Source organism: Paramisgurnus dabryanus, chromosome 8 (assembly GCF_030506205.2).
Source record: "Paramisgurnus dabryanus chromosome 8, PD_genome_1.1, whole genome shotgun sequence".
NCBI classification, from domain to species: domain Eukaryota; kingdom Metazoa; phylum Chordata; class Actinopteri; order Cypriniformes; family Cobitidae; genus Paramisgurnus; species Paramisgurnus dabryanus.
Window position 1 is genome coordinate 30,543,079 of NC_133344.1, and position 13,980 is coordinate 30,557,058.

The following is a 13,980-nucleotide window of genomic DNA, read 5'->3' on the forward strand; positions in this document are numbered from 1 at the left end:
GACGAACCAAACACATGACAAGCTACATACATGTTGTGACGAACTTCGCATCGTGCGCTTCAAAAAAAAGAAGTCACCAGCCGCCACTGGTTTGAACCGCAGTCATGTTTTTGAATGGTCATGCATCATTTCCTCAGTTGCCGCTGAGACAGGAGAAATACAGATTTCAGGGTTGCACTTCCTTCTTTCAATGATGTTAAAATCATCATTTTGCATCATTGAAAGAAGGAAGTCCAATATCTTTGTTGAGGGAGTGAGACTACAAACACCCCTTTTCTCTGTCAAATAGGCACCAAATTCTAAATGCATGTTTTATTTCAACTACAAATATGACACACTTTCAATAAAGATTAATGTTTCTACGGGTGAAATGCTCCTTTAATTCCTCAACTGCTTACATTGAACTTAAAGGTGCTCTAAGCGAATTGAAGCGTTTTAGACCATAAAAAATTTTTTGTTACATACCGGAAACATCTCCTCACTATCTGCTTGCTGCCTGTCCGCTGATCAAACTGTAAAAAACGCGATCTCTGTAGACAGCCCAGGCTTCACAAACGGCAATATCAACAAATGGCCAAACCTAGCAGCACAAAACAAAACAAAGTATTCCAGCCAATAAACGACAAGAAGGATTTGGGGGTGGGGGTTCGGCGCGTTCATGAAAGCACGGAAGGGAGGGGGAGGGGGAGGAGTTAGCTACGCTCTGTCTGTTTGAAAACAGTTCAAACATCAACAGGAAGTGACGTCGCACATTATTCGCTTAGAGCGCCTTTAAGACATAAAATGTGTTTACGAGGATAATTTTTAGAGTTTTGCATTAATATGTGCATTTAAGCGCAAGATATCATGAAGTTAGCGTTTGCTTGCTGTCTGAAACATTAAAGGATTAGTCTTTATATTAAAGGATAAAGAATTTTTTCTTTGTTCAGTCGAGAAGAAATTCAGTTTTTGGAGGAAAACATTCCTGGATTTTTCTCATTTTAATGGACTTTAATAGACACCTACACTTAACAGTTTTAATGCAGTTTAAAATAGGGCTTTTAACAATCTCAAACGAGGCATAAGGGTCTTATCTAGCGAAACGATTGTCATTTTTGGCAATAAAAAAAAAATGCACTTTTAAACCACAACTTCTCTTCTTTCTCCGGCTGTGTGACGACTGACGAGCCAGCGCAACCTCGCGTAATTTCGTAATGACGTTGAAAGGTCACGTGTTACATATATGAAACGCACATTTGCAGACCATTGTAAACAATAAACTGACACAAAGACATTAATTAGTATCATTCCACATACAACAGCGTCGGAACGGTCCTCTTTCAACACACTTGTAAACCCTGAGGCGTAGTTTTGCATTCGTCATCCGTGACCTCTTGACGTGATGACGTATTACATGAGGTCGCGCTTGCGCGTCACACAGCCGGAGGAAGATGAGAAGTTGTGGTTTAAAAGTGCATATTTTTTATTTATCATTTCGCTAGATAAGACCCTTATGCCTCGTTTGGGATCGTTTAAGTCCTGTGAAACTGCAAATTTAAACTGCATCAAAACTGTTAAGTTTTGGGATCCATTAAAGCCCATTAAAATGAGAAAAATCCTGGAATGTTTTCCTCAAAAAACATAATTTCTTCTCGACTGAACAAAGAAATAATTCTACATTTTGGATGACATGGTGGTGAGTAAATGATCTGGATTTTTTTAAGAAAATGGACTAATGCTTTAAGAAGCTTTTCCAGGTATGCACTTTGAGTGGGCGTAATTGCAACATTTCAAACAGCATGTAAGTACATATGTTTTGTGTCTTTTTGTGTGTTTAAATTGGCAATGCCTAAAAGCATGTGAAATGGTCATTTGTGATGACGCAGCACTGATCTCAAACAGACGCGTATGCATGAAAGATGCCTGCTCACTTGTGATTGGGTTAATGTTACTTCACTCAAATCTAAGTAACAAACAGAAATACATGTGCGGAATTGTGACGGCGAGTTTAAAACTGTGGGGGGGGCATGTCCCCCATGTCCCCCGCGTGATCTACACCCATGCTACTGAGTACTTCCCTGTTCTTAGTTTATAATGGACATTGTGTTATTATTTATTATAAAACGGGCAGTTCTGGTTCTTCATTCTGATTGGTTGAAACGCGTTCTAAGCCGTGATAAAATACACCGGTAACCTCACGGTTCAGACCACATTACATAAGTATCACTGCGCCACTGTTACTGCGTATTGATTTATGAAAATAAACACCACAGTCTTAAATCATATTTTTAATTTGTCTACAATTGCACAATTAATGGCGATATCCAGATGAATGTCAATAAATATTGTTGAGTCATCTCGTCGATAAAGAGAAAACGTTGTCTGAGGATTTTATAACTCAAGTTCACACGTCCGCTATTATCCACTGGGTGGCGATCTTACCCAACTTAAACACTGACGCATTCACTGAAAACATCGTGTAGTACTGTTCATGGCTCCGTCTGAATCTGATCTCTTTCTAAAGTTCTTCACAAAAATGGAATTATCTCCGCTTTTAATAAAAAAATTTGAGAGGTGATAAGAGATCAAATGAAGGTAGGATGAAATGTTTTTTGTTTGTTTTTGTTTCAAAGCAGATGGTCTGTTCTTTCATTTGATATTTTATGTTTATATAAAGAAGATCATTTTCTGGAAGGCATTAAACTAAAACTGGGTGGCAACTTAAAAAAAAAAAAAAAAAACGCTGACGGGGAAAGAGTTCAGAATGCTTCCAAGCATATTTGATCATCACTTCAACAGTTGCACGATATAAATGTTAATGTATAAATTAGATGAATGGTGATTTATAAAATAAACACCACAGTCTTAAATCATATTTTCATTGTGTATTTGCTGTGTCTGTGTTGGTTGGGAACTGCGCTCTGTTTCAGTCACACTTGATTCTGAGGAACTACTTTGTTTGGCGGAAGAGTAATATTTGTACTAATATAATTACAACTTTTTTGGGTTTTATTTTATAAAATCCCGCTAACGTTATGCATATGAAGTAACCGTTTTATAAACGCAATAAACCCCTCGAAGCGTTGGGTTACCAGTGCATTTTATAACAGCTAAGGGGGTTTAGGCACTCCGCTTCGCGTCGGTTTATTGGGGTTTATTGCTTTATTAACCGTAATTTATTCACAAATTGGAGCAGATTTCTACTATTGTGAGAGTTAAGTTCCCTTAATCTAAGATTAGGAACATCAAAGTTTGATTTCACGCATTGATTTCTCATTGAATTCAATCTTTGACATGACCTTACTCAGTCATTATTAAATATATCATGGTTATATTTTTACACAATGTTTTTTTTACATCATATAGGATAATTTTACGCTGAAAACTTTAGTTGGGTTTTTACAGGCAGGGGTCACATTTTCAATACATCACAAATCACAAAGGTAACAAATTACATGGAAAACATGCAAAAAATAACACAAGACTTTATCTTTTTAACATTACTTTTAATGTATGACGTATTGTACTTTATTGTACTGTACTGTTCTGTAAATCTCAGCTGATATTTGAAGATTGAATTGCAAATAATAGCAGCTTTCAAACACAGTTAGTGAAAACAGTAAGTGGTCTATTTGAGCTGCACTATTTTATTTTAATGATTTGTTTTATCACTGTGTAATTTTAATATACAGGTTTTCAAAAATATCAACATTGTTAAGATGGATTTTCTTTCCCAGCTGTATCTGTGTGTGCTCATTTTTCTTTTGTTACCACAAATGTCTCACATCTGAATTGAAATACACTATATGTCTAATATCTCACTATACCAGCTTTTTATATAAAACGTTAACCCCTTTGCAACATGACCACAATATTGCCCATAACGTTCGATTTGTAATAAAAAATGTGTCCCGCTTTATATTCTTGAATCAAATTATTTTTTTGTGCCTCGGAATGAAGTGCGAGTTTGTGTGTGTGTGTGTGTGTTTTGGGGGGGGGGGGGGTTTGGAGACTCCAAGCCAATTACCACATCCACCAGACAGCCTCAGACTGCTGCCTGAGCTTTTCTTCCAATAAGAACACGGCTGCAATGAGTTGAGGCCTGAGGTGGTTGCCATGGCAACTTAGGGACTGCTTGCATGGCGGATGATGCTGGGCTGGGGTGATGGATTACAGTAATGGGATGGGGTGTGTGTGTGTTGGGGAGGGTATGAGTGGAGAGAACTCATGCATAAATATATTGGAAATGTATGAATAAATCTGAAATGCATCGACTTTAAGGACACAGAATAAAAAGCGGATGGAGGGTCTGCGAATTAGGCCCGTTTCACACTTTGGGACTGTCATGGTGAAAATGTAACTGACAGATTTAAGAAAGACTTATTATCTCATAGTTTATCATGAAACTTAAATTATAATCCCTGTGAATGGACTTGAGATAACTTGTGATGTTGGTTAAATATTCGTGATTGAAAAAAGATTGGCCTTTCAAAAAGAGATAAAATTTGCACATTTTTTTTTCTTTCATTGTTGCCTTTACAGTAGGTTGCTCTCTGGGTGCTTACAGATAAAAATAAACTGCAAAGTTGTCTGATACTGTACTATTTTTTGTTGTTGTTGTAAAGCTGCTGAACTTAAATAAAAAAGAAAATCATAGCTTTCTTAAGAATTATTGATTATTTCCATATGCCTTTTTTATTATTCTATATATCTCAGCCAAACATATTTATACTATTTAAGATATTTTTTGCTGTTAATATAAAGCTAAGAACCAGTTTATATTACAGCAGGCAAGATGTTTTGGTATCTCAGACAAATGTGGTTTTAATTCATTTTACCACTGTTTTATAATAATGAGCTCAGTAGGTATTTTTTTATTTTTAGCTTTGCACATATTTTAAAGGAATGTGAAGCCTGTAGACATGTATACTTATACCAATTGAATCCTGTCACTATTCTGCCATCTAGTGTTAGCCATGAGTTAAGAGCCCAGGGAGAGATAATACAGTCACAACATGCATATCAATAACTTTTATTTCATTTAAACACATGATTTCTTCTCACACAAAGACAAAAATATTTTTTTCACAATTTTTTTTTTTTTACAAGCCCTAATATCCATCTCAATGATCTTTTATGTAAAAACACTTTCACAATCACTCATTGGAGAGAAAATACGTCTTTGTGGCAATTTTGTGTTGTGTACAGTTAAATGTTTCTGTACTCCTAACATTTAACTGGTACAAAATGTACACAATAGTTCCTTACTGTACCCCAAATCTTTAAACCATAAAGGTACAAAAATGAATCTTTGAGGGTACCCCCCCAAGTCATAGAAAAGATAAAAAACTTTTTTCTGACAATAAACAGGAGCACAGCAGTATTGTGGACTCTTAAACTATGCCGTTTTTTAACCAGAAGGTAACTGACCACATTGACCAGCTTAACATGCATTTCGACTACCTTAACCAGTAAGACCACCACAGGGAACAAGTTTGAGCTTTATTTATAAATGACGACAAATGATCTTTGCTTGTGTGTTTCAAGCAACTTTATCAGTAAGAATAGGTTACATTATGACAACATCATTTAAGTATGTGCTTTATAATCTTAGTGAAACATGTTTACACAGTAATAACATTTTATACATTTTTAATCTTAACTTTTGAATGCATTATGTGAGATAACTGTCCTTATTTAAACCGATTTAGTGAAGCATAATCTGGAGGGAATCACTAAACTTAAACTTGGAGGGCACTTGTTTTGAAGCTTATTTTTCCACAGAACGTTCTATTGATCAGTTTAGTTTGGGTTACAGCAAGGTCAGACAGACACCTGTGCTGCTCTCATGGGTTTACTTTCGGCCCTGGGAAATGAACGTTATGTGACACATTATGCAAACTTTGTAGAAAGCAAAGAGAGAGAAAAAAATAAAAATAAAAAATATCATGATATTTTTGTAATTAAGCCTTACGAACTTTAACCATGTATGTTTACTGGTGAATTGATTGCAAAACCATGTTTTTCTACAGTATTAGTTATTTGAAGTAGCCATGATTTAGGAACCATGTTTTTTTTGTTTAAACTGTAGTAAAATAATGGTAATTTTTTAAAGGGAATACCTAAGCACACTAGGGGTTTAGATTAATACAGGACTAGGCCTTAGGTATATTACGACATTTAAGTAGTTTTTACAAACAAACCTTACAAAAAAGTGTTTTTTTGTGCTGTCATAGACTATAAATAAATTAAATAAATAAATTATACCATTTAAATATTTTATAAAATGTCTGACATATATTTAGAGTTAGGAAAATCTTTCTCAGATCGGTTTTCTCCATGGTTTCATGAATAAACAACACATGCTTGTCTCATTAAAGACAGATATTTCTACCCACAATATTAAGTGTTTTACATTTAAAAGTCAATAATTGTAATAACAGCCATTTTAATTATGTAAATAACAATGCACTGGATTATTTAATTTGCATACGCCATCAAAATGGTGCTAAATTTGGAAGTACCTGATAAGTACTTGCCCACAATGATATAAAGTAAATATTAAGACTGATAAAGGAGAGATGTTATAAGCGCTGTAAGTCCAGTGCTGTGAGACATCTGTTGTACTCATTCTCTTGCACTATGCAGATTTTGTTCATTCTGTGTGTCCTCATCGGCACGTTTCTGGACCCAACAGAGGGTGAAGTAGTGGAGCATTTCTGGGATTCACCCGAGTGCATGAAGTTCTTCTACAAGCAGAAGGTCCCGGATTTTGGAGCAACCTTGCCAGATGTTGTTCATTTATGTCAGCGCTTTCTGAACACATATCACTTTGCCACACTGTACAGCACATACCACCGCACAGCTGTCTATTCGGCATATGTCTTTGAGCCAAGCACTGGAGGAGGCAGAGAGAAAAATTGGTTTCTTGAGCCACAGGTCAGTTCAAAAAGTCCTGAGCATTGTTGCAATTATGTTCTTCCATTTTTTTTCATTTAGGTTCATGATCAATGCTAGATTTAGAGTTACAGTAGGGCCTTATAAACCATTCTTATCAACCTATTACTGTACACTATAAAAATTGTTGTTTTAACTTAAAAAAGTAAGTGTTTGTGCTGCATATATGGACTGCAAATAAATAAATAAATAAATAATATTGTACCCGACCCGCTTCCTGGCCCTCATTTTTTAAAAGTAGTAATTGTTTAAAATAGTTAATTTGCATCTTTATTTCAAACGACAAGACCGACTGCGATCCGAAAAACATAAAAATATTTTTGGATGACTCGTAACCGCGGATGACCGCATGCACCCGCTCATTTCAGATCGACCCGCGCATCACAGGTATATATATATATATATATATATATAATAAGTACACAAAAATATATCATGCAAACAGAAACTTTTTTTGTATGCGATTAATCACGATTAATATTTTGACAGCCCAAATTTTTAAGTTAAATTAACTCAAAACTATGGCAGCATGGACACTTACTTTTTAAGTTGAAAAAACACGTTTTTTTACAGAAACTTGTGAAGGGAAGTTGTGTCTAGAGAACATGCATTCTTCATGTCGTTTATGTTGATTTTATGTCACACCTGCTTAATGCGAATCTCTGGTTTGGATGTACCCAGAAACCTAAAGAGAAACTAACGTTGTGGTGATGCAAAAGTTGTCTTTGAGAGTTAATTTGTTTATTCAAGTTCAACATTTTTGACCAACAGAACCAAATGAGTTAAACGTGTTGCCAACCCCTTTCCAAATTATTAAATAATTTAATACCAAGATATGTTTTTTAAAGTTGTTTAAAACCCAATTGTTCAATAACTGTAGATTTGTATTTTTATTATATTTCTGAACCCTATGTTGTATAATGCAACAGCTGGTGAACCACACATGGTCTGGGGAAATGACAGATGGTTATTGGCTGTCAAAAGACAATCCTGGCATCTACCTGGGAGAGAAACAGGCGCTGGATGAGGACTACAAAAACTCAGGATTTGACCGTGGACATCTAAACCCAAATGGACATCATGCAGGTATAAATGCTAAAGAATTTGCCTTAACTTAGTAACTAAGGTCATCATAAAATAAAGTCAGTCATGTGGCTTTTAATTATCCTGAGACATTTTAGTATTTTCTGCCAAATGTGAAAGGTAATTTTTTTTAAGCTAACAGTTATTAAGAATAAGATATTGCTCGATATATGAGTCATCCAGGGAAAATTTTTTATCCTGAAATTAATTATTAAATAATTTTAAATGTTGATTTCTCTCTTTGTCTTAGTTCCAGGCCGTAATTCCACCTTTACGCTGACCAACATAGTGCCCAAAAACCCCAAGCTAAACCAGAATGCATGGCGCCTGCACGAGTCTAAAATTACCGACTTGTTTAATGCAAACTGTCATCAGGCCTACGTGCTTGTTGGTGCCGTCCCTTCTTCTAACAACTGGATAATAAAGAACAACGTCCAACGGGTGAACATCCCAGAGTACATCTGGAACGCCTACTGCTGCGTAGATCAAAATGGCCGCCCTATTCTCAGTGGTGCCGCAACTGCCCTCAATACAGAGCTTAATGTTGTTGAAGAACACAACCTAGATGAAATGGTTGACTTCTTTCAGCAATACTCTGATACACCTGTTGGGGAGCTTTTCAGTGGACGATGCAAAGCCTGAAATTTGAATGTGTTGAGTATTTAGGTGTTCAAACCATATCAACATTATGTCCGAAAAATACGCAACACGCTGCTATATGGTTAATACCGATTGTATTGAATGTAAAGCATGTACTTTTAGATGCTTATGTAGTAAATGTAACGTTTTAAACGCATGCCTTCTGTAATGATAGCTAGGCTGTAGTGGCCTAAAGGTTAGAAAGTTGTGCTGGTAACATTGAGAGTTGCTGATTCGAATGTCACGGCTGGCAGTTTGTGACTGGGATGACTTTGAGCAACGCGTCCTCGCCCCAACTGCCGATAGTTGCCCAATGCTCTGGGTGTGTTTGTGTGTTCATGACTTGCAGTGTGTGTGCGTTTACTCACTGGATGGGTTAAGTGCAGAGGTCTTATTCCAAGTATAAGTTGTTACTTTCACTTTAAGTGGTTTATGTCTGGTTATTAGGGCTATAAAACAATTAATTGCATACAAAATAAAAGTTTGTTTTTACATAATATGTGTGTGCACGGTGCGTAATTATTCTGTGTGTATAAACACACATGCATGCATTTAAATCATCAGTCCAATTTATTATCTCATCTGGAGATAAGGATCCACATGCACTAAAATAAGCCCATGTTTATGTCTTCAGTTTCTCTTTTTGAGAATGTTTGCTTGTGCTTCAAAGTGTTAAACTTCCCTTCTGTGTTCATTTTAATATCTACTAATATCTTTAATATCTAATATCAAGATTTTACTGTATAGGATCTTACATTTTTATGAGGTAATTCATGCCTGCGTTGATGTTCAGTTCAGACTGTAAAATACTATATGGTATTTTGAGCTAAAACTTCATATATGCACTCTGGGGAGACCAAAGACTTATTTTACATCTTAAAAAATCTATTATATCACCCCTTTAAGGCAGAAACTGATTAATGAGCACGGTACGTGACAAGCGGCGGATGCTTTTCTAAGCACCTGACCTGCTGCAAAAAGCCACGCCAGCAGAAACCGCAGGTATTTTGGATGCACCATGTGCGGTCTACCCTCCGCCTGTGAAACCTTCCATGTTTTGCTACTCTCCTATTGAAAATGAACTTTACTAGACACTTTTGACTGTGTCCCACCTTTAGGTCTGGCCTGAAAGGGATTTTAAAATATGGAAAAATATTTTACAAGTATGTTTGTCACCCCTGGACTACAGAAACAAACGTAACTGCTGAGTTAAAAAAAGTTAAAATAATGTACGTTTTAAGACAGTATGTCAATAATGATGTTGCATTCTCTGATTCAGAGAGTACCAGAAGATAAAAATGTCTTATAATAAAGTTAGAGTGTTGGATGGTTAAAATGAACATGTCTTGTACACACTAGTAACTGTTGTCTCTGGAGATCGGGTAGAGATGGCTGATGGTCAAGAATGGCCTTTGCATTCTGCCCAAAGCATTGAGTTATGGGATCACATTAAATCAATTGCAGTCAGTCAAATATGTGGCATATTGTACTTGTGCATTTTAATAAAGCCTATACAGAGCTTTAAAACACAGTAAATCTTGTGGCCAAATATGCTAAACAAAAAGTAATAATAAATTTTATGGACATTTTAAATATATTTATATGATTGAGCTCGTATGAGAAGTATTTGTTAATGCAAACATTTGCACCAAATGGGTGTAGTGATTTTGACATGGGCACAAATTAATTTAGTGATTTTCACATGGGCAACCATTGGTCAGTATCCCATACACAGGACGCTAGAGGTTTCACCTAAAGTGTGTGTGTCAGATGACCCCTCCCTCTGCTTTGGGGCATCAGCTTAAGAATTTCGCTTTAACAATAAGAATTATCTAAATAGATCATTTAACAAATAAGAAAATATGTAAATTGGAGGGAGTTTGACATCTAATTTATCTGAAGGATTTTGTGAGATTCTGTGCAGCTTGTAGAACCCTTTAACTGTATTATCAACACAAGGAAGACACAGTGGTAATAAAATGGAATTAATTAACAAAAGATAAACAAGAATAACTAAAACCACTACTAAATGATACTAAAATACTAAAGAATAGATAAAAATAGAAACTATAATGCAAAGAATAAAAAATTGAAGAGACTGAGTTGTATTTATGGCAGAATGTTTTCTGTTTCTAATAAAATGAGAACTCTATTTCTAATAACCTTAATAATCAAACAATTATCTGATAAACGTTAAAGAAATCAGTTATGCAAAATTGAAAATCATATATGGTAACAGTTACTAATAGAATACACAAATGCCATGGTTTCAGGAAAGATTTGGTTGTGTTATATTTATAATCTGTGCGGTCGAATGAGCTGTCCTTTGGTGGCCCGTCGGCCACGTGTCAGGCTTTTCTCGTACTGCAATGGGGAAAGAGTCAGGTTCAGTTCAACAGCCTTGAACACAAAGTGGTGTGAAAATGCTGATCTCCGGGAAGCACTGAAAGGATTCTAGCGATCTGGAACACGCAGACGCGATCCGGTAGATGGTGCAGAAGGTCCTTAACGAACCTGGAACACACAGATGAAAGGCTTCTTGAAGTGTACAGTAGGTTTGCTCTTCTGAGCTTCACCTTGTTGCAGACGTAGGTTATTGCCTTTCTGGACGTGAGGCTCGAAACGTGGTGTGATCCGATGTATTGTGGTCGATCTGGTTCAGTCTCTGTTGTCGAACGTCAGAATGTGGAGCTGTAAAATCTCAAAGAGAGATACACAAACTTGGTTGGTTTTTCAATGATCTGTTATTGTCTCTCTCAGCGGGAGACAAGAAGTTGGGTGCTCTGTTTCAGTCTCTTAGCACAGGGCCTGAGACTCAGAGCTTTGAGGTGTTGGTTTGTAGGCTACTCTGCTAATGTCTCTCTTTTCAGGGGGAGACTCAGAGGCTGTTTACACTTGGCATTAACATGCATTTTCGTCGATCGGATCACAAGTGGACGACGTTAATGCCAGGTGTAAACGGTATTCATAGCGTTTTGAACGCGTCCACTTTCGACCACTTTCAACCACATCCAGAGGTAGTCGAAACCACTTTCGATCGGATCGCTTTGGAGTTGTGGAACGCAATGTGGTTGAATGCGTTTGAACAGCCACACGCGATCGCCTTCTCTCCGCCCATTTATCTAATCTGAGGTATTAAACACAAGTTTTTCGTCTTTTTTTGACTTCTGGCGTGAACATACGGTGAACAGCGCTATTTTTAGCCTTTCATTGATAAAACTACTGCGGGTGTTCTCCGTAGTTTCGTTTTGAAAGCGTGAAAGTTGCGCGATCCTATTTCATCAATTGCACTGAAAATTCAGAGAAAGCTCTAACATACACACGTACAAAACTCTGTGCAGCATGTTTACTTGCTAAACAAGCGGTGGACTCCGACATAATATTAGTTTGCATCCATATAAGCTCACAATTACTCCCGCTCGCGTTTGAATGACAGCAGACCCTTACGAAAAATAAGTTTATTGAAGTGTGCTATAAGTATTCTTCTTTTAAACTTAAAATAAGAAAGTATACTTTCAGTTAACTTTTTATGTACTTCTTTAAAATGTAGTTTAGGTACTTCTCAGAAATTTATACGTAGCCTCTTATGGAACGGCTGAAATTCCACAAGGGGGCGCATTTGTTCCTCAGACGTTGCACAATAAACATGACATCCGAATATATTCATTATAAATCATGAATGAAAAGTGAGATTCGAACGAATGTCTGTTAGTGAACTTATTGTATACACTATTTATATCATAATTCGGTCAGAAACTTCAAGATTGTGAGATGAACAAATCGTTTTGGATTAAAAGGCTTGGATATTCCATTTCCTTGGACTTTTGGGGATTTATGAACAATTTGTTTTGGACAATTTCACCGAAGCGGATAAAGGAAAGATTTTGAAGGTAAGTAAATATCCTAAATCGGCGCCGCCCGGTTCAGGTAACTAACAACTAGATTACAGTTTTATGACTGCTAAAAATCATATTATGCTTTCTGTGTGCGCTTATTGGAATCCCGAAAGTCTAAGCTTTACAACGATGTGCCGCATGACCGTATATTTTGAAGATTTAATGCTTCAAAGTTACAATGACGTAATAAAGCCTCACGTGCAAGGGGGGGGGGTGTGCCGTGTACGGCACAGTGTTCCTTATCAGGTTAAATTGTACTAAAGTATACTTGACCTATACTGACCGAAATGTCTAAGTATATTTGGCCTATACTTGTTTTAAGTAAAAATGCAACAACGAAAGCTTCATCAAGAAAGCTGCAAAAAGCCATATGAATAGCCCTGGTGAAAAATAAATATACTTTATTGTATTTCAAGTATATTTAACTTTGCAATAGTACATTACAAATATACTTAGAAAGAAATGTACCATATTTGAATATATTGAAAGTAAGCTTACAACATATTTGCTTACAATTAAACTTTTAACATATTTCAAAATAATTATAATTTAGTATATTTTCTAAAAGTATACTTTAAAAAATATACTTGGAGTTAAAGTTCTGTGCAATTTTTAAAGTATACTAATTTGAACTTATTTTAAAGTTTATTTTAGGTATACTTTATCTGTTAAAGTTATCATTATAATAATGCACTGACAGCATATTTATAAAATACCTTATTTAGCATCCTTTAGAAACAGTATATTTTAAGTACATTTTGAAAGTATATGTGGTGTACAAATGTATATTATCTTTATGGAGAATCTTTAGTGTTAGTAAACTAGTAAGTTATTAATTTTGTGCTGCAGGTATACTTGCAAGTATTCTTTTACTATACTTTTAGTTAACTAGTGTACTCATACTGAAAGTGTACATGCAAGTGTTCTGTTAGTGTACTCTTAATTAACTAGTAAGTTACTAATTGTGTGCTGCAGGTATACTTGCAAGTTTTCTTTTACTATACTTTTAGTTAACTAGTAGTTTACTACTCAACTTTACTTTAAGTGAACTTAACATCATACTATAAATGTATATATACAGTTGTGGCCAAAATTATTAGCACCCTTGGTAAATATGATCAAATAAGGCTGTGAAAATTCATCTGCATTGTTAATCCTTTTGATTTTTTATTAACAAAATTCACAAAAATTTATTCTTTTATTGGATAATAAGAATTTAAAATGGGGGGAAATATGATTATGAAATAAATGTTTTTCTCTAATACACAATGTCCAAAATTATTAGCACCCTTTTATTCAATACTTTTTAAAACCTCCATTTGCCAGTTTAACAGGTCTAAATTTTCTCCTATAATGCCTGAATAGGTAAGAAATCACCTAACAAGAGATCAGAGACCATTCCTTCATCCAGAATCACTCCAGACCT

General features: G+C 35.7%; 1 protein-coding gene across 1 annotated transcript; it reads left to right on the plus strand.

Annotated features, from left to right (window-relative positions):
• The first annotated feature begins 6,572 nt into the window (after nucleotides 1–6,572).
• Nucleotides 6,573–9,155, plus strand: LOC135771324 (endonuclease domain-containing 1 protein). Its single transcript, XM_065281523.2, has 3 exons — nucleotides 6,573–6,918; nucleotides 7,866–8,022; nucleotides 8,270–9,155. Exons 1-3 carry the CDS (start codon nucleotides 6,622–6,624, stop codon nucleotides 8,659–8,661), a joined length of 846 nt encoding a protein of 281 aa, XP_065137595.1. The 5' UTR covers nucleotides 6,573–6,621; the 3' UTR covers nucleotides 8,662–9,155.
• Nucleotides 9,156–13,980: the final 4,825 nt, after the last annotated feature.